Source organism: Balaenoptera physalus (genome assembly GCF_965194825.1).
Source record: "Balaenoptera physalus genome assembly, chromosome: 17".
In the NCBI taxonomy this organism is placed as follows: domain Eukaryota; kingdom Metazoa; phylum Chordata; class Mammalia; order Artiodactyla; family Balaenopteridae; genus Balaenoptera; species Balaenoptera physalus.
In genome coordinates, this window is record NC_138895.1 from 6,847,865 (window position 1) to 6,873,343 (window position 25,479).

The following is a 25,479-nucleotide window of genomic DNA, read 5'->3' on the forward strand; positions in this document are numbered from 1 at the left end:
AAATGCTTTACGTTTAGTTTACATCATTTGCTCCTTATTCTCAAATTTTAAAATAACACCAAAATCCAAAAGGAAAACTTGATTTCAAAGAAAAGTTAAGATAAGAGTGCGCACAAATGGTTTCCATAATTGGGGTGTGGGCAGGGAGGCTTCCAGACCTCCTGTGTTTTCTAATCTATGTAGAAGCCAGGTATCCATTTTTAAATAAAACTCTGGTTAACATTTTCATTTCTTAGGACTCTTAACGGTGTACCAAATTTGATATTTCTGACTAGAAATAGTGGGCCTGATTTCATGCTGCAGCATTTATTGGACTCAACGGGCATACCATCAAGACTTTCTCATTTCCAAACAACATATGCATATATTTTAAAGGTAGACTTCTCAACCCCAAAGAGATCTTTAGCAGTAGTGGCATCTGAAAACAACAAATGTACTTTACTCAAGAGGCAGAAAACAGGAGGGGTGATTAGAAACACGAAGCAAAATGGGTATCATGGGAAAGAAGTTAGGGATTATGAAGAGCAGAAGCTCCTGTGATTGTATGAGGCTGCCCAATTCACCCCCTGCAAATTAACTTCCGGGAAGCAGATATTTGTTGAAGATCTGCCATTCTCTCTCCACTTAAACAGAAGAACGGACAAGCCTCCCCCCCCGCCCCTGCTGGATGAACGGACCCTCCAGCACCTCTGAAGGGGAGTCAGTGCGCGGCGCGGCATGGCACGTACCTGCTGCATGGTGGGGGAGTGTAAGGCGGGCTGGACCTGCATGGGGAGCTGGGTCCCAAGGGGCTGCTGCATGTTGAGATGCTGGTGAAGAGGTGGGCTGATCTGCAGGGGAGGAGGGGGGGACACGGCCATGTTTGCTATAGAGACAGTCACTGGCATTTGGTTATTGGCCTTGGGGGCTATGCTCCTGGGGAGACTGGGATGCATGGTGGTTAGGTGAGGGTTCATTCCTGGTTGTTGGTGATAGTGAGAACTTAGGTACAGAGCTGAGTGGGCCTGGCTGGGCCCAGGGAACACTGACGGCGGCTTTGAATTGATCAGCTGCGGAGGCTGAGATGTCTTCACGTCAACAGGTTCGCTGTAGCTCTGTGGAGGAACAAACAAGAGCAGAGTTAAGAGACGGACACACGGGTGTTGCTTTTTCTTAGGAAGATGCTCTGTGAGTTCACTCGTGAACGTTCATGTGAATCAACACCTGTTACTACTCTTGACTCTCAAAAACTCCTCCTTCATCATTTGCCACATGACTTTATGCAAGTCAGAGCTCATTTCACCTCTTTTATAAAATCTAAAACAACGTATGATGACATTTTTTTTTCTTTGCTTAAATGCTAAGCTCTAATTTGGTGACTTTTCTCATCATCCAAAGAGAGATAAAAAGATGAGGGGTGGGGCGGATGCCACCAGTGCCCTAATAGGAATTACCAGCCAGTGCGGCTCACTTGGAAAGGAAGTCACTTCTGGAGTTCTTCTGTTGATTGTATGTTTAGTTTTTTATTTTTCCTTTCTATATGCTCCAAGAGCCTTGGCATAGATATTTGCACAAAGAAACAAAGTTGGTTGTGGAACTGGATAAGGAAGAAAAGAGTTCAAAAATACCTTTCTGAAGTCATATAAAACCACATTAATATATCTTCAAAGTAACCATAGAACACATTTTGATTTTTTAAAGAGTTGGTGATGAATTATCCTCAATAATGAACTGGATAAAAATAATCTCTCTTAGAAATTTTAGACTCCATCATAAATTAATATAATTTTGCCCTAACTTTTTTCACACCTTCACACGGTCATTTCCTAATAATCTTTTAATTGACTTAAAAACTAGTCATTTCAGTGGAAGCTGATAAGCGTCAAGAATGAACCCCAAAGCATTTCTTCTTGGGCATGAACCTGCCTACTTTTGGTGACAGGAAGAGGCTGATAAACAAATGGTGAAAGGTGAAACCAGCTGGAGAAAGAAAATGCTGAAATGTCCTTCTGGAGAAAAAAGTCACTTGGTCAAAACAAGGTCTTGAGGATGCATCTGTGCCCTTGTTCTGTGCCCTTGATGTCACGCTTCTTCCGTTGATACGTCAGCATGAGCTTCTTGTTACCCAGAACTGTAGGGCCTTCCTGGGCTCCCCTTGCTGGGTCTCCGCACAGCACCGTGGACAGACGGGCACGTTCACGAGTCTGGCTCATCGTGCACAGCGACATGAAACTCCGCGTGCGAACTTCATTGCACAAGGCAGCCAGCAACGCAACTCATTTCCTCCCAGCAGTGGAGGAAAACGGAGTGAGAGCCACAGTGAGAACGGTGCTGCATATGTGCTGAGCGGAGGAGGCCAGGCTGGGGTGAGCACTGGTGGCCTTACATACTCTCCCTATAGGAAGGACACAACTGCCATCTCCAAAAACATGTCAGCCATGGAGATGTGGGGTCCTGTGAGACTCTGATTTTACTCCAGGCAGAGTAGATAGTAAGGTGAACCCTGAAGAATTCAAGCTCCTCCAAAGAATCCTCTCATTATAATATTTTTCTCTGTGTTAGTAGTGATGCAGATTTTCTGAAATAGGAATAGACATTCAGACTCCCTGCTTTCCGCATTAACATGAAAAAGGTCAATAACTGTTCGCAAAAATTTTCAAGGGGAGGCTTTAGACCAAAGAAGCTTTATGAAATGTAGTACCTAAAAGGTGCTTTCAATTAAAAAAAAAAAAAACTTAAGTCATTTTCTTTTTTTGGTTCCATTTAAAAATTCTTATTGTTGATGTGCAGAGCAGTGAACAATTCAAGGAAAAGGTCAAATGGGTTAACTCAGGCTGTGTAAACAGTGACTAGCTTTACATCAGAATAACAGGTACTGCAGTGATACGCCTCAAAAGTCATTCCATATATGCCAAGAAGATTATGTGCTTATTGTGTGTCTGTGCGTTTAAGTCACAAGGCAAAGTGTTTTCATTGTTTGCATTTGCTCTTCTTTGACCTAGCACAGAAGGGCTAATTTCATATTTAGTTACATACTGCATCAACTTCATACAGGAAAGGAACAATTACACAATGACCAGATAGATACAAAAATTAATACATGTTCGTGTGTCTTCTTTTTTGGCCTTATAGTTGCTTTAATTTAAACAGAAGAAAAATCACTCACAATTCCCATACTATCAAAACTATAAAATCTATGTAGTTGCAAAATGTCTTCACTTTGCATTTCTGTAGCCAATAAACACATCATTATCTAGTGATATGGTACACACAGAGCAGTAGATAGGTAGCCTGAGCTTGTATGTACACATATGTGTGTATGTGAACACAACATGACAGGTTCAGATATGATCATACGATCGTCCCAGGAATTCCAACAAGGTAATTAAAAATATATTTAAATTAAACAAACCTAAAGGGATATACTTATGCTACACTTAGAAATCACTGCTTGTAGTGGGTACAGATGCTTAGCAAGCAGCTGGGCTGGCTTCAGGGGCCAGAAGCCAGTCCTGGCGAGCAGCTCTAGGGACGATAACCACTTTGCCCCCCACCCAGTTTGCCCCCGACACAGTTTCCAAGTTGCATTAGAGGGGGTTTGTGGAAACGTAAATGTCCTTAAAAAACAAGTTTCCATGACAAAATATGCGTGGGAAGAGCACGGGGCCACATCAGGTTAAGAGGGTGCCTATCCTGCAGGACTTGTCAGAGTCTCGAGTGTGTTAATGTACACTGTGAATCTCCAAGGAACCATCACAGAAGTCTTTCCTCAGTGGGCCATTTCACTGAAATAGTCTTCAGTGGAAAACACTGGTTCAGAAGAAGAATTAATAAGTTACACATTCATATTTAAAATGACAAATAGAACATACATTTCAATTTAAATAGTCATATTTCTTGCCTCAAATAAACTAACTTGTACTGCCCCCAAATGCATATATAAATTACATCCATCCAGGTGTAAAACCAAAATTATCCTTTGATTCATGTTTCCTGGAATACTATCTGCATAGAGAATTTCATATTCTAGGCCAAGGACAGTGACACCACTTCCTGAAGGAATTAGGAAGTCGGTAACTTCTCAGCTATAGCCTGGAAGAGCTAAGGCGTAGACACATTAAGGCAAATTCAAAATAAACCATGAACCAAATTCTCCTGAATTCCACTTTCTAAATAATAACATGAGGTCAGACGTATAGTTAGATGATAGATAGATGCAGAGATAGAGATATAGACAGATAGATACAGAAACAGACAGCAACCTACTTGAGGTACTTTACTGCCAACGTTGAAAAGACTCTTTCCTCATGGTAACTAAACACAAAACATTTTGTCTATCCAGCCATTAGTTTGTCATTTGTCTTCTCAATTCTAAAGCATGTAGAGATCAGTACTGTTAAACCTATTTTGAAATAGTAGTAGTTTTTAATCACTAGAAGGACTATAATGAAGTCAAATTAAACAGATTTCCAACACCAAGGACTTAGACAACACTTGAAACAATTTTTAACACAGAGAGAAAGCATTTTTGGGAAGTTACATGTTTTCTCTATATTTTCAAAGTCGCTGACTATGACAAGGTAAATAATAAGACATCTAGCTACGTGCCTAAACATGGCAGGCACTCCACTGGGGGTTCTCTTCCTGCATTCTCTCTTCACCATGATGTCCTGCACCAACAGGAAAGGTTTTGTTTTGTTTTCTTTCTGGCTGTGCGGCTTGCAGGATCTTAGTTCCCCCACCAGGGATTGAACCTGGACCCCGGCCGTGAGAGCGCTGAATCCTAACCACTGGACCACCAGGGAATTCCCAGGAAAGGATTTTTTAAAGGTCGGGACGGGAATCTTCTGTGTCCCATGCATCTGACACAGTGCCAAGTATAGAGAAGACAAACATGTTTGTTGAGTGACTGAATGACTGTTCTTGAACAATACCGCAAGCAGTCGCTGTTGCCCCAGCTGATATTCCTGACAAGACATTCTGTTCCTCTTCCCACAGAATATCAGATTGATCTTCATTCTCTGCTCCCATCATGAACCACACCCTTCCAGAAGAAATGAGAAATTATAACCCTTAGCTTTGCCCTTTGGTGAGGTACCATGTGCTTTGTTCCCCACTGGATCTTGGGTGGATGGCAGGAAGCAGGGACGCTTACCACGTTTCATCCATATTTTGAGAATTTGTATCTTTATGTAGAGATTCATTCATTTAGAAAGGGAAAAAAACCTGCTTCTAGCTTCACTTCTGATGAATTCTTAATCAGACTAATACAACAGACCACCTATTAATTACAGAGATATTTTATTGTTTTGGAGGATAGGCAGAACAAGTTCATTTTCCAAAGCAAAGTGTCATGAATTCACAGCAAAGCGTCATGATTAAATGGAAACATGAAGAAATCATAAGCTTAATATACTCTCACCGTCATTTTCTTCCAATTAAACTATGAAAGCAAGGCTACTATTTTGCAAATAATTACATTGTATATGAAGATCTCTATACCTTCCATTCAGAAACTAGAATTACTTTCTCATACAGTCTAAATCATTTAAATTTGTTTCTAATCTCAAATGCATTAACCACTTTTATTTAGTGGTGTGTGCTTTGTGTCGGTCACCTGCCAAATATGACCCTATCAGTGTATACACAACTGAAAATCCACCCTCGAATGTGACATTTTCATGGGATGAATGTATATTTGCTATTGGTTTATAAGATCTATTTCCTGTTTTCTTTTGGGCCTCTGATTCTAAAGGATGTTTTCTATAAGCAAAATGGAATGTGTGTGTGTGTGGGGCGCAATGAAGACCTTTTGGGTCTTTTCAGTAGTCTTTCACAAAGGATACGACTCTATAAACATTAAGGTACTTCTTATTAATCAAGTTGTTTATTGTCCAAGATAGTTTCAATCCCATTTACTTTGTATAATGAAGATAATACTGCATAGTCTATAAATGCTCCCTTTCTGGGATGATAAGTGCTATAAAAATGAAAGATTGACATAGCAATTGTTATTTAAAACAGCAAAGTATAAACACAAGACATAAAGCTCAGTGGAAATAACAATATAGGAGGCACTGAACCAAATCAGCTTAATAGTTCATCTAATTTGATTCCTGTTTCCAGTGCTGACCAATACTTGATGCATTGGAAAGTAAACAAAATGTATGCACCTACTCAATTGTGCATTGTTACTTTTGGAAGGAAAATTCTTCTTCGTACTTGCAGGTGATTAGCTTACACCCTGAGGCATGAGATTTTATTATCTGTAAATCAAGATCTGGGCTTACAGAGCTGCAAATTTTATGTTAACAGTCATAAAATGATCCATCTTATTTTCATATTCAGACGGGGTATTTGTCTCAATAGCTCTCTACAGCATGAATTCTATAAGTTACTTTCATCCTGTAAAAAGAAATCATTTCTTTTGTTTCTAATTTACTATCCTTTAATTGAACTGAGAATTGTGTTTCTTTACTATCGGTCACGGCAACAGAGAACTTACTTAATTTAGTTCGACACTGTCCTATACTGTACATTATAAAAAGCTTCCATCATCCTCTGTAAGTTTCAGCACCCCAGCTCAAGGCAGAGACAAAATCTCATATTTGATGTGTGACCTTAAAGTCATGAATCTGATTACTTATACTGAACACACCAGAACATATTCATCCAAACGTTGTCTCTTTGCAGGCTGGCACTTCTGAGCAGCTGTATGCTTATTTCAATAATGCTGCTTTTACTTGGAATATTTGGGAACTTCCATACAGGATTTTCTTCAGCGCCTGTGGGACATCGCTTTACATATCCTCAGACAACTCTTTGTCTTTTGGCGGTGAATTTGATTTTTGGAAACAGCTAATACTCACTTGAAGCCAAGTCTGTTGGATGTATATGGGTGATGTTTGGGGAAAAGAATGAGCTGTGAAAACAATGTGACAATGTTGATTTGCTAAGGTGGCTCATAAACTTTTGCGGAGTGCGGTTCTAAAAGAAGAGTTGCCAAAAGCCTTCTGAACTCTGGGGCAATAATAAAATAAGTTTGTAGCCGCCCAACGTGAGTCCTTTGAATGCAACACTCATTTTGGGAATATAAATCCTGGTCTATGCGGTAAGATAAAGCTAGTTCCAGTTGCTTTAAAGTTATACATTGCTTTCAACATAATTTAGGCTCATGTCTAGGAATTCCTGAGTCTATGGAAAAACTGTATTTTCTTAAGCTTTACTTAACAGTCCAACCCAAAATGACCTGAAATAGCATGTAAAACCACTCCAGCCCAGAAACCGTAGGCTCCACAATGGCATATATTCTTGACCCTCAGACTATTCATAGGCTCCCTCAACTAAAGGCTCATAAAGACATTTCAATTAAGGAACCTATGTAGGTGATTTTTTTAAATGTCTAGGTCATTTTTTATCTTTATAAAAGAATATATGTATGAAGCAAATTTTTCTTTATTAATGCCACTTTAAAATTTTCTTTATATCAAAGCAGCCTTGCAGACATTGAAAATATGATCCAGCTATATTGTGAATCATACACAAAACTTTCCTAGTTCTTTGTGCACCTATCAATAACGTTAAAAATAAAATTGATAGTAATAATAATTGCTGGTATTAAGTGCTTTCCTGTGTTCAAGATCCCGAATCATGCAGTTTATATAGAGTTTCCTATTTTATTTTAATGGAAACCTAATGATGTAGGTCCTATTATCTTCTCTGTTTAACACATTAGAAAATTGAGACTTTAAATAGCTGAATAACGTGCATAAAAGCAAGCAGTTAGGAAGCGAGAAACCTGGAATTTGAACCCAGATGGAGCTGTCCCGAGTGCCTGGGGACGTTTCTGCCCCCTGAGGACTCGTTTCGTGTGACACTGGTGGTGCGTTAAGAGGTTTTTAATGTTTCCCTTGGCGCCTGTGGAAGCACAGGTGCTGAAGACACCTTCAAGATCTTCTCCAAACCTTATTTATAAACCTTTGCTTCCCGCTTTTAAATTTCTCAATGGAAAGAAATTGTTTGCCTAAATAATCCGAGAGTTTGGTAATGCTCCCTGTTCAGATTAAATTCCTCTAGGGTAACCTGGTGTCTCCGTTCTTGTTCTGGATTCAGAGAAAACGGAGCACAAGGAACCACTGCCCATGCCTGACACCCACCATGGGGTGAACATGGCCACATCTGTGTTTTTCAGGCTTAGTGATGTCAAATCCACTCTTCTCTGCTACTATCTCCTGCCCTCCCTTTTCAGTTGCTTTATGACTCTTTCCTCTGCAATCTCTCCAACTTCCCTCTTTAAATCACAGAGTCTAGACCTGAAGAGGTTAGTTTCTCCAGCTCTTACCCGGGCTGTGTCTGCAGCCGCCAGGGCTCCCTTTCCTGGGTCCTTCACTGCGCGTGTGCTTCCACGGCACAGGGGCTGTGCTGGGCGGGTCTGTCACCGAGCAGATCTAACCCTGGGTGGGTCTGTCACTGGCTCCACGTGACTAGGTAAAGCACGTGCACAGCTGAACAGCAAGGCACAGAACAGGCCTTCCTAAACATTCCGCAGGCCCCAGCGTCCTCTGAGGGTCTCGGGCCGGCCTCTGGTGGTGAGCGGCGGGTGGAAGAGAGGGGGCAGCCTTCTACCCTCATCCCCAGCCTCACTTAAACGAGAACACCTTTACTCTTGGCTGTCCAACATGTAAGAGTTGGCACAGAATTTTACTGAGGATAATAAGAGGCCGTAGTTCTAAAGATATAAAAATTGACAGTCACCCAGGGTAGAGAAAAGCCTGTAAGCTTTGGAACCGGAGAGCGAAGAGTCTGAGCTCTCCCTCTGCTACCACTAGCCTCTCCTTCGTCTCTTAGACTCTCCAAGTCACTTAGCCTCTCTGCCTAGAGACTGTCTAGAAAATGGGGCTAATCTCACTTTGTGGGGTTATTGTGATGATGAGTAGAAATAGGTGTAAAATGCCGAGCACAGCACGGGACACAGAGAAGCTACTCGATAGCAAGGTGCCATTTGTATTTGTGTTGTTACTGAAAAGAATTCGGTGTCCAGCTGAGAGTGTGTCTGTACTGTCATTTTCAAGTACGAAGGTTAGAATATTCTACTACGACTGAGCTTTTTTATTTTGGGTTAACTTCAGTTTTATTCGGGTCTGGAGTCATGTTAATTAATATGCCGGGTTAGATGGTATACAATTCATTTAAGCTAAAACGTAATCGAAAGGAGAGGAGCATTGTTAATCCTATGACTCAGTCTCTTGGGTGGAGCCAATATTCACTGGCTGCTTCTATTTTTTGTTTATGTTCTATAAGAAACAGCTAATTTTAGAGTAGTGAGAAGCAGTTAATTTTAGAGTATAGTTTCAAACCTCTCAAGTATCACGAAACACTCTGATCTGTTGTGCCCGTCTTTGGGCTCTCAGCACCAAGCCCTGTGCCTGATGTGGAAAAGGTGTTGTGCAGCTCTGGCTGGGATGCAGACTAGGGCCTGGAGCGGAAGCAGTGAGAAGTAGCCGACTTGATGTGGTTACACATTAGCGAGGGCAAGAGCTGTTGGCCCAGGGATACAAGGCCTTATTGGATGAAACACATTGCATAGAAAATTGGTACCAAAATACGTAGCTCTGGAGGAGTAAGTCAAAATTGCCAGCGAGAACTTAGGGAAACGGACACAGAGCTTTGGCTAATACAGTATTTCACTGACAAAAGTGACCTTAGGAAACCATCAACAACACAAAAAGACAAATTGTGGAATGGGAGAAAATATTTGCAAGTGATGAAACCAACAAGGGGCTACTCTCCAAAATACACAAGCAGCTCATACAACGCAATATCAAAAACCAAACAACACAGTCAAAAAATGGGCAGAAGACCGAAACAGACATTTCTCCAAAGAAGACATACAGATGGCCAAGAGGCACACGAAAAGATGCTCAACATGGCTAATTATCAGAGAAACGCAAATCAAAACTACGAGGTATCACCTCACATGGGTCAGAATGGCCATCATCAAAAAGTCTACAAATAACAAATGCTGGAGAGGGTGTGGAGAAAAGGGAACCTTCCTGCACTGTTGGTGGGAATGCAAATCGGTGCAGCCACTATGGTAAACAATAGGGAAGTTCCTTAAAGAACTAAAAATAGAGCTACCATACAATCCAGCAATCCCACTCCTGGGCATATATCCGGAAAAGAGGAAAACTCTAACTAAAAAAGATAGATGCCCCCCAATGTTCAGAGCAGCACTGTTTACAAAAGCCAAGACATGGAGACAACCCAAATGCCCATCAACAGATGACTGGTTTAAGAAGATGTGGTATATATATATATATATATATATATATATATATAATGAAATATTACTCAGCCTTAAAAAGAATGAAATACTGCCATTTGCAGCAACATGGATGGACCTAGAGATTGTCATACTAAGTGGAATCAGTTAGAGAAAGACAAATACTATATCACTTGTAAGTGGAATCTAAAAATAATAAAATGAACCTAATATATACAAAACAGAAACAGACTCACAGACATAGAAAACAAACTTTGGGGAAAGGGGAAAGAAAGCGGGGGCCGGGGGGATAAATTAGGAGTATGGGAATAACAGATACAAACTACTATACATAAAATAGACAAGCAACGAGGATTTGCTATGTAGAACAGGGAACTACATTTACTATCTTGTAATAACCTATAATAGAAAGTAATCTGACAAATATATACAACTGAATCACTTTGCTATACACCTGAAACTAACACAACATTGTAAATAAACTACTTTAAGTGAGCTCAGAAGAGAGAAGGTCGACACTCCATCCTGACTTCTGGGACAGGGGGTTAGGGAAGCAGGTCGAGTGCCCCGTCAGGACCTGGGGACAGCACAGCCCAGCACAAGGGCTGAGGGAGTGGGAGGTCAACACAGGGCTTGGACACTTGTTGCCTACGTGATACTTTTCCTCTTCAGTGAAATGTTGACAATCAAGCCTACTTTGAGGGGTAAGGTATGGGGAGTGAGGGAAGTCATTCACATAAAGTTATCTTTTAAAATATAAATCCGATCACGCCATCCCCCTACTGGAACCCATTCAGTGGCGCCCCTTTGTACAGAAAATGAAACCCAGCTCCTTTCACCGTCCTGCAAGGCCTTCGTGACTTGGCCGCTGCCCATCTTCCCAGCTTCATCTCAAACCACACTCCCCTGTTCACTCAGCTCCAGCCGCACTGACCACTTCTCCGTCCAAGGAGGTATTTTTGTCCCCCGAGCCTGCATTTGCTGCACTGCCTGGTCGGCTCTGTCCCAGGCTCCCTGTGTCCTGAAAGCGCCTGTCTTCCCTTGCTCTCAGCTCCAGGGTCATATCTTCAAAGAGGAGTCAGCAGACCACCCTATCAGATGCCGTCCTTGATTTCCCAGAAGGCTTCGGTTCACAAAGATCTTGGTCATTCATTAACTTATGTTTTCACTAGTGGTCTCCCTGGACTGAAGAGAAAGTTCTTGAAGTGCAGAGGACGCACCTGCCAGTTCTCCACTGTGTCCTCCGAGCCTGGCCCAGCGCTCGGCACAGACCACGTGCCCAGGGAAATTTACCAAATGAACACATGAATGAGTGAACGGAGAAGATGGAGCTCGGCTGTCACACTGTGGTTCCCTGGATTTGTGACTATTATTATCATGTAGCATTTTATGATTGTACCTTCAGATCTTTAGATCTTTCAGAATAGGGGAATAATTTATAACATACTAAAAAAAGTATAACAGAAAAATATATGTGTAAATATGAATGGCTGCTATTTTCCTTGTGATAATTTTAAATGGAAAAGCAATGGATTTTTATATATGTTTCTGTGTGCAATCAGCGGATAGGCTGGTAAATTTTCCGCACGTGTCTGCAAGGTTGTACTGCAAATATCCCATTCACATACAACATCAGAAGGCCATTTTTCTAACCTGGAGAGGGTGTTTATAACTATTCTTCATTTTGTATACATACAATAGATAGTTGTACATAAATAGACATTCAACAGCTCCAGCAAAATTCCTGCTGCCAAAGAGAAGAAAAACGTCAGAGTAAGCTATAAAGAAAGTGCTTGGTTTTTTTAAATGGAGAAATGGCAATTCGCAGCATTTATACAAATTGCCGTATACTGAGGGTTGCAACTCTGAGAATGAATAGTAAGAAAAGTTGCAGCTAAGAGCAAATCTGAGGACACTTGTTTTGAAAGTAAAGCTTAGTCAGTATTATAGCATTCTGGCAATCTGCATAACATTAACCAGAGTGCTTTGTATTGGGATTGACACTTCATGTATTGATTTGCTCATATGTAAAATGTTCTGACTAAAACTTCTATTTAAAATGCTCAAGAAGAAACTTATCCTGGATGAAATAAGAAGAATTCATATGCCCCCTTACATCTTGGGCATGTTAATCTGAATAATACCAAGTGACTATACAACCCAATTGTTGGATGGATCTAATATTTTGCACCTTGTTTTTTTGCTATAATTTTACATACATGCTGTGAAGTCTATAAATATACAGAAATGTGTGACGGTATCAGCAGAAAATATAAACAGCTTCAAAAGGAGTTAGAAAAATTAGAAAGTGTGAGATCCATAGTGAGACAGTACAGATGAGCTAGGAATTTTAAGGTTAAATAATAAATATTAAGTTTTCCCACAATGTCATACCTTAGAAGTGGAATGCAAAGTTGCATTAGACCAACAGGGTACCGAAATTTCTTATGCATTTGTATTTTGTGCTCCGTTTTCTTCTCTGTATCATATATTCAGTATATGTTTTCCCCAAGAAAAACTAACTTGTGTAATTACTTTAGAGTTGTTGGAAGGGGAATGGATATTTGCGGATAAAACAGAAAGTATTTTTCATGGGTGAATGGAATGAAGTCCAGAGCCCCACCCGCACTGAGCCTGGCACCAGCCACATCTGGACTTAAGACGCCACAGTGTCCAGTCCTCACAGCTTCAGCCCTGTCTCTGAGGTTACCTGCCTGAGAAATCTATAAAAGGAAATATAGCTTTAATAATCCAACACCAAACAGAGTTAACTCTTGAGTCTTTATACCAGCAAGGGCTCGTATTTGAGGTATTCTAAAGCATAAACTATTTTAGTGGTGTTTTCATTTTCAAATGAAATGATGCATTTTTTTCATTTGTTTGTTTGTTTTGGTAGGCTTACATTCTGATGATGTTGTAATGAGGCTAGGATTAAAGACAGTTGGCATCTCCTCAGCAAAGACCAATGGGATGGGGTCAGGGTGGAGGGCAATTTAAGCGTGGAACATGGTGAAACAGAAAGTTGGTGAGGGATTAAGAATGCACTGTGTCTAACCCACAAAATCAGTAATCCACAGGTGGGCAAGAGTACACACAAGGATGGATGGAGGACCATCCACCAGGTGGATGGATGGAATGACACCAGAGGATGTTGTTCTGGTCCTCTAGGTATGAACAAATATTTTCATAACATATAGCTTTGCTTAGGATTTACTTTTTCTTCTTCAGCAAAGGAGATTGTGCAGAAATGCTAAAGTAATCTTTTATGCTTTCCCATGACCATCAGAGTCTGCAATCAGGTGGCCACAATCCATCCCAATACCACATGGTTGCATGTTACCTTGGATACCAGGCTGGCTCTGTATGCTGCTAGTTGCTTCAGGTACTCCTTCTTTGCAGCCTCTGTTTTCTTTTTATAGACCTGTAACAACAGAGAGTCTGAAATGAGAAAGCGCATCTGCTTTTGTTTCCAGAGAAGTACAGTGCAGAATGATAATTGTGTGTTCACACACACACACATAATATTAATAATATACATCTCCCCAAAGATCGTGTTTTCTTACTGAAACAAGTTTTTAAGAAGTATGGCAAGAGATTAGATAAGAAAAAGATTAACTATAGTAAAATTTTCCATTTTCCATAAAGCATATGTACAGATTTATCTGGGGTACTTTGACAGTGGAGGTAGTTGGCTTAGAAAGATACTATTGATGAAGGTTCCCAGGGAAAGAAACTACATGTGAATAAAGAAGTCATTCATATTTACATAATGGGCAGATAATTCTACAGTGCATTCAAATCCCGATATATATTCTCCTTGCTAAATATAAAAACAAGGACAGAATTAAAAGATGATCAATTATGTTCAATATGTTAATCAAAGAAACAGTTATGGAGTTTGCAGGTTCATCACTATTTTAAAATTGTGTGTCTTGAAGTTCTATTTTCAAAGACTCAGGAGTTGGCAATGGCAGTCAAAGTCACATTAGGGAGTGGGCTGGGGACGCTGAGTGGCCGAGGGATGCATGTGTGCCGTGCAGTCTGCTGTGGTCATGCCCTTTCCAACAAAAACTCTGGATGGCATGAGTGTGTGGAAGCCTCAGTGTGAAAAGGTAAAAATGTTCAGAATTGAATTTCAGTTTACAGAAGCTTTTCATTTTTCATAGGGGATCATTTTGCAAATACAAGTAAAATCATCCTAAAGTGAGCAAAAGTACCAAAAAAACGACTTGCTGGTAGGCTAAAGGTCACATTGCTAACTTAAACAGAAAAAAAGTCATAAGAGTCAAAAATGAAAGACTAGCAAAGTGAATACACACGGCTGTCTGCTACCATTAAGCTCATTCTTTCAAGGCTTTAGAGTCTGTTTTTGTCAATCTTTTGAAATCACCCCTAAAGAATAAAATATTTTTCACCATTGGATGTATTTTCATCGATATGACTATTTTAAATTTCCCACATCTTGAGTTTTACAGCAGGGAATGAGGCTTGGCTAGTATTTTGTAATGCTGAGCTCAAAACCAGACACAGATCAGTGTGAAAAGTGGCTTTGGAATTAGTCAAAATAGTTAAATATAAATTATGTCTAAAGACCAAGTATCTGCCAAAGTCAGCAGCAGAGGTCAGTTTATGGTTTCTGATGTGGAAGGTGGTTTGCTGAGCCCAGCCCCAACTGTGAAATTCACGGTGTGAGAAATATTACTTACTCCTGAATATTTTAATTAAAGCAGAACATTTTATTTAAGGTAAACAAATGAGTAACCTTGTCAGCAGAATTATAAAGGACCCTATGAAATGAAAGTGCTAATTTAAGGAGCTCTTCAGCCTAGTCTTTTATATTTGGCATTTTGGTATATTAAAGGCAATTATAATAAGGCGATTAAGAATTTGTGCAACAGTAACATACAATCATTGTGTCATCTTTACAATATATGGAACTAAAGAAACTTAAAAGAAATTTTTTAGTAAAAAGCCAATTAATCCTTTGGTTCAATTACAAGAGAACTCTTAATTTACTGAGCTAATTATTGGAAATAAAATTCAAATCCTTTTTTAGACATTCAAACATGAAAACAAATAAACACTAGATTACAGCACATGTCTTTGAACAGTATGATTCATGTATATTATATGTTTTGGTCAGCCACAATCAGAAACACAGAGCCCTCCTGCTTTTTATTGATTTATTTCTTTCTCCCAAGACAGATCTCTGTTTGTAGTTCTCCCTCCAATCTCTTCTCCAAGACATAACTTATAATTAATGACCTTACACTGACAATGTTTACATTTACTTTTAATACCTTAAAACTGTTTGGAGAGGGTTTTTCTCCCACACAGACAGAAATCCTATTCAGGACTTTGAAGCAAATATTTAGCAAAAATATCTTTGATGGTAGTACGCTTTTGTATACTAGAAGCATTTCTATTATGTTTTTTATTCATATGCTACTCTAAGTGACCCCCTGGGCAGCTAACTAGGGTTCATTTAGCTTCCAAAGGCAAATATTACACACTTGGGTCCATAGCATTGCCCAAAGCATCATTTTCTAAGTAGCACAGATAAGATGGTGTTGCCAGATGGCCAGATTGTAACATCTATCATCTTTCTTGCATTTGGTTTCTATTGAAACAGCAACAGTGTTACTATGGTGGGGCTCCCAGGGGTTAACGTCCCACAAGGTGTTAACTTCCCTGAAATTTGTTGATTAACAACCATGGGAGAAAGGTGGCAACTCAATGTGTTTTAGGCTGAATGTGTGCCCCCTGGTTTCACTGGGAGATCGATGTTGTTACGGGATACCTGACTAGCATTCAGAGTGCCCTGTTTCCTCCGAATGGCTCCCTATTGGCTACTGATGATTGGCTATGTGAGATCATCGTACAAGCGCCTAAATACCGCTTTAGAAAAGGGTAAACTCATCAAGTTACATTACACGGATTGATGGGTCTGCTCTTTCCTGAATAGATGCAGGTGTTCAGAGGGAGGATTCAAACGGTGGTAATTTCTGGAGGTATATTTCTGTAATTGTGTTTAAAGGGGGGGGGGGTACCCTAGATCAGAATTAAAATCTGAGGTGGTTTCCCCAATAGTAATTTTGAACCTCCACCTTTGAGAACTAGCTAATGGCTCACATGTTATTCACCCTGTATGTCTCTATGATGCTGCCTTCTAAAATTGCACAAGGATGCTTTCTGAATTCTATATTTGATGGAAATGTCTGACGAAAGACCTCAAATGTATGCGTGAATGATAAAAAAAACATGTAAGAATTCCACATACTTAAATTCCTACTTCAGAACAGATATTTAAAAATCATCAGTAAAAAGTTCCTCAAAAACGTTTCAAAGCTCTATTTACGGATGGAGAAAGTCTTCTGCCTGCAGAAACCAAACACGACGCTGACTGCGTTTGGCAATGAACAGCCCACTGCAACGATCAAACCTTCTAATCTAGGAGGATAGGTCTGATTTATAGCAAAGTTAAGTTTGGGAAAGAAACGGTCTCTCTCTCTCAGGGAAAGACAAATATTTTAAAGAAATGTGATTCACACAGTAAATATTAGTACTCAGTTGAACTACAAAATGGCTTCCAAATGGTCTACAGCTGTTTGAAATAAAGTGCAAAGGTGGCCAGATGAGGATTTAAAAATCATAATACATCATTCATCATTTTCCCCAGCTCATCCAAACACTTTTGAATTCATCCTGTCCTAACTTAGTTATTTTGCTGTGGTTTGTTATTCTAAGAAAGCTACCATATCCTATCTAAGGATCACATCTCAGTGGTTAAACTGCAACATATATAATGGCTAAATTAAAACATACATCAAATAGCAATTCTAGAGAATCCAAATTCTGTTCATGTAATCTAGTGATTCTGTGAATCATTTTTTAAATGCTCTGCGTTCCAGCACATGTAATATATATGTCTTATAGGCTAATAATCTCTAATTAAAACCAGCAGCTCAGTGTCAGTGAATATGATGCACACAAACAGAAAATATTCTAATACAACCTGTCATTTTGCTTTTTCCACTTTCTGCTCCTCCCCAAACAATCCATCTAACTTATACAGAAAAGTAAAATCTTACAAACACCATTTAGTTCCTTCTTCCTTCCCTCTTTTTTTGGCTCTGGCCCTTAGTTAATCTCTAGTTGTAGTTTATTTCAACTCTTTACAGTAATAATAAGAAAAAACATAATTCTTCCAATTCTGGATTTTATTCAAACACTATAAAACTAAAAGGCGCTTTTCTTTTTCGTTAACTTCAAGTGCAGTTTTTTTTTTCCCCAGTATAAGTTCATATTTATAGAAAATGCTTAGAAATAGTCATATAAGAAATAATAATTTAATCACAATTGCCTGTCATACACAGTACTTGAGAAATTAATGTCTGCAGCGTCTTTGAATGCTGTTATTATTTAGGACAGTTAGAGCAAGTGCCTCTGTGTTTTATACAGAACTTAGTCCTTAAACGCAGTTAAATTTCCATTTGTGTAACTTGCTCAGCATTTTCTTAAGCATTCCAGAACTCAGAGAACTTTATAAAGTAGTATTCAGAGCATTGAAAATATTATACAATGTGTCAAAAATCTTGCTATCGATTCTTTTTGGGATCCATCCAACGCATACAAAGAGTCTACACAGAAATGGTGTGACTTGTTTTTGGAATGGCAGCGATCAGACAGAAGCAAGCTCCTCATCCGAAAAAATGGCTGCAAAATATATCTGTAGATTCATTAAATGAGGATGGCCGGGGCAAGTATAATGTCATTCGATTATGCTTAACAATATATTGAGTATCTATTATGTGCCTTCATGGTGTGAGGAACTGAAGCTACAGAACCAAAAAGAGGCATTAAAAATATGCCTCTGTTGTGTGCATCTTTTGTGTCAGGCACACAAGAAATGCAGACAACCCCCCCCACATATATATATTATACATATATATATATAATCAAATTGCTCTGGTATCTAAGATCCACCTTTGCATCTTTGTTCATGCAAGGGCTCCTCCTGGCTGCATGAGATCTCCCCTTGATGCCTCTCTTAGACCCCCAACTGCAGGGCCTGTCATCTTTTTGTCTACAGCAGAAGCCCCAGAAGGCAGGGCAGAGCTTGGTACATAGTAGGTGCTCAGGAAATACCTGTGATCCAGTGTATAATCCCTAGTCTCAGGTTTCTCCTCCCATGAGTCAGCACGGGCATGGGTGTTCATGGTAAAGTACCGAATCGCAGCTTCTAAATTAGAGTGGGCATCAATAGGAGTAGGAGATTTGGTCTACAGACAGACAGCCCGCCCACCCCAAACATGTTTACCAATAATACATAAAGCACAGCAGACTTGAGCATTATATTCAAATTCTCTCCCTGCTGATGTCATGGAACCTTTCAAGTGGAATGTCTGCTCCCTCTGTGTGTGAGCGTGGAATATTTCTACGTGTATTTATACCCATGAAGGCATTCCATAATCCCATTTATGTACCAATGATTATATGTATTTATACTTACCTGTGTTTTAGAGGTAAAATATGTTCACCATTGCATGTAATATTTCTAACTGCTGTTTTAAGTTTTTACAAATATAAACTTTTCTTACATTCTACAGTTTTTAAATGAACAATTATTTTATATATCCTTTACTCCTAGTTTAAAAAAATTGGGGAAAATGCATAGTGTTTATAAGGAACTGGCCAAGATAAACACATGCGTGAATGTGACAGTGCAATAGGATTTTAGTTAACCTGAAGTGCTGTTGACATAAAATCCACATTTTATCATAAGATATGGGGCGGGGGAAAAAACCCCGGCAGCATATCTGTAGTGGGTGTTTGAGCACCAGTGAGGAGTAAATGATTTGATTCCGTGGGCTCAGAGGATTTGTCAGCTGCCTCATAAGTATAATTCTGGCTCTTCATATCCCTGCTGCTTCTAATTTAGCAGGACAGGCTCATAATTGAAGCAAATTAACTATTTACACTTGCCACTTCTACCAGGGGAAGAGGACACAGCAGCAGGAAAGAATGAGCAGGAAATTACATTCTTCCCACTTGTGTCAGATCTGCCCTTATATAAACACATTAACAGTAATTTCATAAGGCGTCAAACATAGGAATAAATACTGAGGGATAAAATAATGAGGTGTTGCTATTGAGCTGAACTGCTATGGCTAATATCCTTGGATATGAATTATGCATCCTGAAAGAAGGCATATGTTACAATATTCAAACAGTTTCCCTGCAAGTGATATCTGCTCATTAGGCTCTGGATCTCGAGGTAAATCCACTCTCTGCTCCCACAACAGGGCTAGCTAGCATTTACAAAAATAGGCTCTCTGGGCACCGTGGGCTGTGGTTTCTCCTGAACACACCAAACTCTGAACAGGCCTTCCACTCCATTTTTAGCCTAACAGCATGTTTATTTAGCTCTTTGGCTGAAGCTCTAAAGCCATTTAATGTAATGTAAACAAGAACATTTTGTTTGTAATTTGCTAAATGTATTACAGCCCAACTGTGTCTCCAATTAGGAACTTAAGGTTCACTTAGTAATTTACATCTGGTTCTGATTTAAGGTGACTTTCCTTTCCCACTTAAGAACTGACTTTCCATGGCTAAAAAGGACCCAAGAACACTTCACAGCTCTTTGGACCAATCTCTTCTGCTTCAAAGCTGGACGGACTCTTTAATTTAGTGGGGTTTGATTTGCTCTCCGTTAACTGTGAACTCAGATCCCAGACTTAGACGACCAGAATCACAGAATTCAGAAGTAACGGGGAGAGACAGGAAATCTAGCTGGACCTTCATAAAAAAAGACGCTGAGGGTTGCTGAAACTCCAAGGAGTCTAATACAAAGGGCGTGATCTTGTTATTATTTTTCTTTCTCTGTAGGTTCCAGTCAGTGAAAGATAAGTAGCAGAGACCAACATCACAGCCACGCTTATGTTTTATTTCCCTCTCTCCATCTGGTGCCTTTTTTAAACAACTTAGTATGGCTCTGAACCGGGCTGTCTATTGTCTTAGGATTCATTAGCGTTTAAAACCTCCAGTTGGAATCCCAGACACAATCCTGCTCCCATTCCAGATTCAGCACCATCTTCCAAAGTATTAAAATGGAGAGATCTCTGACATGTGAAGTTTGTTCAGTGGCTTTGGTAGGAATGATTCATATGGGAGGTTTTGTGTTCCTGGAGGATTTTTAGCACTTCTTTCAGCTTCCTTCTGATTTTTCTTCTTTGAGAGATTCTTCATAGAAACCAAAGTACATATAGTTTCTCCCTTATCATGGCTTCTGAAAATAAAGATCTGTCCATCTGCATGGCTTCTTAGCCCCGCCTAAACTCCACAATGAGGAAGCATGTGACACAAACATACAGCAGCCCTATTAGTCCTGTTCCCTCTGGCTGGCAAGAAAACCTTCGATTGTAATCTCACTAATAGCTGTTTTTCCTTAAGTATTGTAATTTTCTGAGCCCCTAGTAAGTCATCAATAATTTTGTCCATTTTCTCCAGTTCGTGTTTATATTTGTAGCTGTTCATAATTGGGGGCTATTATGACAACGGGATTTTTGAACAATCGTGGCGCATGAAATCCCAGCCTTCTACTTGAACCAGCTGCCTACACAATGCCAACAGCATCACGTGGGGCTGTTCTGAAACATGCACATTTGTCCTAAATTTTGAAGTTTAATGGTCTGCCTCTAATCGGCTTCAGCAACATTCCTTTAAAAATACATAGCATGTGCTCCCCAATTTGAATATTAAATGAGAGTAAAATACAATTAATTTAAGCTTGAAATAGAGATATTATATTATGTTGGCACAATGAGTCAACATAAAGGGAAAGAACAGGTGGTAACACACCATGCTAACACTTTAGGATATTTTGCTGACATTCTCTTGATGCCCAAACGTGCGTCCCAGGTGGGCATGCACGCTTCGCTGGCCATTCCTGCAAACTGCTAGACAGCAGCTGCCACGTGGTGTCCCAGCAGCCCCGTCAGATGCAATATGCTCCCTTTTGTAAGCGTGGCGTCTGATTTCATTCATTGGACCCTCTCTCTGCTTGTCCCTGGGATGGACTTGCACCCTATATGTGTCATAAACCATCCTTTTTGGCATACTCTGCAGTTTCACTATCTTTATTAAGCAAGATCATCTTCTAAGAGAAAAGGATAAGCTATGCTGAACCCCTGTCAAGTCAAAGGAACATAAGGCATGGGGACAAACCATTTTCGAGTGACTCAAACTGCTCCCAATACCTTGTTTTGAAAATGGTGCTCAAATGTTAAAATATTAACTTTTCTAGAAGAGACAAAGATAGTTATTTCTATTAGTATATTTTCCTAAGCAATCTTAGCATAACTTTTTAAAACAACTGCATTTTGATTATGAAATTGCTTTATAATACCCAATGAGTTAAATAGGGTCAGCTATTATATAATTTCATCCTTTATTTATAAAACAAATTCTTGAAAAAACCCCCAACTATTTCCATTAAGAGAGAACCCAGCGACTTCCCTGGCGGTCCAGTGGTTAAGACTTCACGCTTCCACCACACAGGGGGCGGGTTCGATCCCTGGTCGGGGAACTAAGATCCTACATACCATGAGGTACAGCCAAAATGTTAAAAAAAAAGAGAGAGAGAGAGAGAGAACCCAAAGACAGACTCATTACAAGTTAGTTATTAAATTGGAAATAAAAGAGAATGAGGAAAATGTTTTGTCATCACAAGTATACTGGAAAGAGCTTACAGTATTGAGGCCTTGTCCCTATCCAAGAATACACACAGGGGTTGTCAAAGCAGAGAGAGAGGTATGTCTTGGTGCTTGGATCATGGGTGGAGCAGGGACAGGGATGGGGTTGGGATTCCTGGTGGACGTGCACTCAGTTCCTCAATCCGTGAAGCTGTAGTGAGTGGAGGAACGAGCCCCTCTACAATTCCATCATGAGTGTCCAGCATCAGGGGGGAACCACACCTCAGCTTTGGGAGTGTGAGAGCAAACTCATCTGAGTTAGGATAGAAACCAGCTCTGAAATCCTCAAACAACTATAGTAGGTTTTCAATGGAATCATAAAATACAACGTCAACCACCCTCTTAATTGTGAGATGAGTATTTTAATCGAATGCCAAGGAGAACGTTTCCGTGGTGTGTTTTCCATCCTCAGAGACGACTCTTGTAGCAGAGCTCCACATGGTAGGCCTGTGCTTTCCTATGAAGCCCTTCCCTGGGGCTGGCAATCTTGAAAAGGACGTAAGAAAGTGTGTAGAGATTTCAGGTTGTAAAGGACAGCTTTGGCTTACAGTACAGGGGGGTTGGAGAGAACTGGGGGAGGAGGTTCTATGTTTCCTTAGCAACTGGTTTTACCATTACAACTATAATTGATTTCATGAATTGGTTAGAAAAAAATTGTTAAGTTGAATGATAAGTTCTAGTGATAAGTTCTAGTCACAGTGTGGAATTTTAGACAAGTCAATCAACAGAATGGGACTCTGTCTTATTCTCTGCTCTACTCCCAGTGTCTAGAACAGTGCCTGGGGCACATAGTAAACATGCAACAAATATTTGTTGAAGGAATAAGTGACTGAATTTAACCATCTGGCCCCATTTCATAATCTGCAAACTTCAGATAAAAGTATCTATGAGGAAGGAAGACCTCTGCTGTGGGCTCAGCAGGTAGAAGAGCAGTTCCCGAGATAGGCCAGTCTGTATTTCTGCCGTGCTACTGAGGATCAGGACAAGGAACTAATTACCCTGGAAATAATTCATCATTATGTGGAATTACTTGACAAGTATTTTGGCAGTGTGTGTGAACTTGATATCATCTTTAATTTTGAGAAGGCTTATTTTATTTTGGATGAGTTTCTTTTGGGAGGAGAAGTTCAGGAAACATCCAAGAAAAATGTCCTTAAAGCAACTGAGCAGGCTGATCTACTGCAGGAGGAAGCTGAAACCCCACGTAGTGTTCTTGAAGAAACTGGACTGACATAACTCTCCTCCCCTGTTGATGACTTCTTGTGGCATTTCACACACTGTAGCTGGTCACTGCCTTCATGTCCATGTTAGCTAATGGTGTAAGATGACGTCTTGTCAGTATTACTGTTCTGCTAAGCTGCTTCATTCAGGCCTACACAATTTTTTTTTAAAGGGAACTTTGGTTAATCAAGTGATAACAGGGGACTTAAATATGAATTAGAATGAATGCAGGAAAAGAAAGGTACTTTTTCTGGCTATTTTAAAGTTTATAGGTCTGTTTCTCTTGAATAGATTATTATCATTACCTTGATTATGTGCATCTATGAATATGACACAATCAGGCAATATACATTTATTAATTACTGTCTTTGGCAAAAAAGTTAAATTATGTGAAACCTGGTTTTATGAAACCAAAGACTAGTGCACTTCAGTATATATGCAAATAAAGGGAATTGACATGTCACATATCAAGTGAACGAAAATTTCATTGTGTTGAAACTTTAGAAAAAAAACAAATGTATACCAAAGACCCTTATTAGAAACTAAACAACTTAAAACAAAGGGAATACACAAAAGACTAATGGAATGATGCTGATTTACACTAAAAATTATTTCTTAGGCATTCCAGACCTAGGACGAGGAACAGAGATCAGCTGTTTCATAATAGTAAGCATGTTATTTTTAAGGCCAAGGAACATTCAACTCCTGAGATAAGTTTCTTATTGTCATTATCGTTTAGTCACTTAGTTGGATTGTTTTTGATGCCTCCCCAAATAAAATGGAAATGTTGACTTACCTGGGATTCTTAATAACAGCATCTTACGGAAAATGTTTTACTCTCTTCACAAAGTGTTGCATAAGTCATTGTTTAAAGCACGAATATTTCTTCCAGGGTGCTTGTTACAGCCAAATTTATTTTACTCCCCTATTGCTTCCCTCCACTGAGAAGTGCAGCAAGCTTTAGGGCAGCTTCCGTCCCTCCTGTGGCACTGCCTAGTTACTGGAAGTCATACATATAAAAACAGATACCACCTCTCATACGAAAGCGTGAGCTGAATGAGGTAAAACGGCACTAGGGGTCTCTATATTTTTTAAGGATATACAGTTGTTTCAATGTCACTTTTATACATACTTCTACGTATCTAAACATGTCTTCACAGTTTACACTTTCATTTGTATCTGCTGGGCTGGATTAAGCTTTGTTGTGATTGTGACCAATGTTCAGGCCACGTGAGCACTGTCTTATCACATCGCCAATTAGTTGTAATAAATGTTCAATGTACACCAAAAAAAAAAGCATCTACGAGTATTGAGCAGAACAAATGAGATAAATCATGTAAAAGTGTTCTTCAAAGTATAAAACATGATATACATGATAGGCATTGACAGATATTACAATATATAGTTCTTATAGATGTACATAGGTTTGAGATGTTCTGTTTCTTACATACTTCCCTGGACCTGAAGAGGAGAGGTGAAAAGTCCCCGTCAAGAATCCAATGAGACTAACCCATCATTAATGCCGTAAAGTATTCTGCAGCAGCTAAAGCTGCAACTACTTAATCGTTTCAGTGACTGAACTTTAATGATAATGCTTGTCTAATTTTTCCTTCGTGACCATGAAATTCTAGATGGTGACAATGGCAATCTAGTCCCTGGTTTAGAAATCTGGGATCAATATTGCTTCTTTGTTGAAGTGGGCTACGTCTGCATACTGAACTCTTTCTCTCCACAGTTCCCACCCTCCTTAAGACATTCTGGGCTACTCGCCCTATGGCTGAGATACAAAGTGTCTCACGGTCCTCCACCCCCAACAGTGTGGTCCTCAATCACACCACGGCAATCCACAAGAGAAGAAGAAAATAACCAGGCATCTGGGCCCATTTAATACAAGCTAGAAATATAGTACAAGTGGGATTGAATAACATACTCTGATGGTCTTTAGGGAATGGATAAGGGTAGAAACCCTTAAATTTGAGGTTCATTTAGCAAAGAGCAAAGAGGGTGTTGATGACAAAAGAGTAAGTGCTGAAGAGAGGTGTGGACAGTTCTCAAAATACTTTTAGTATTTTTTCTGTCTTTATGATCGCATTGGCAACATTAAGGAATGAGGTAATCCTGGCTGGGAAGCGTAAAAGTCCTTCCAAAAGTAACTGCACTATATAAACTTTGAAACAAAGGAACTAACATGTTATTTATAACAGAGCAATAAAGGAGTATAAAATTATGTCCAAGTCCCCTGAA

At 39.6% G+C, this 25,479-nt stretch overlaps 1 protein-coding gene across 3 annotated transcripts in view; it reads right to left on the bottom strand.

The window, feature by feature from the left end:
• The window catches only part of TOX (thymocyte selection associated high mobility group box), a 297,713-nt gene that overhangs the window by 8,380 nt on the left and 263,854 nt on the right, over positions 1-25,479 (bottom strand). For all 3 annotated transcript variants that reach the window (XM_082433016.1, XM_082433015.1, XM_082433017.1), the window contains 2 exons: positions 13,602-13,682; positions 729-1,094 (listed from right to left, as the gene is read on the bottom strand). In XM_082433016.1, the coding sequence (XP_082289142.1) occupies positions 729-1,094; positions 13,602-13,682 (447 nt within the window). The remainder of the gene's footprint in view (positions 1-728; positions 1,095-13,601; positions 13,683-25,479) is intronic.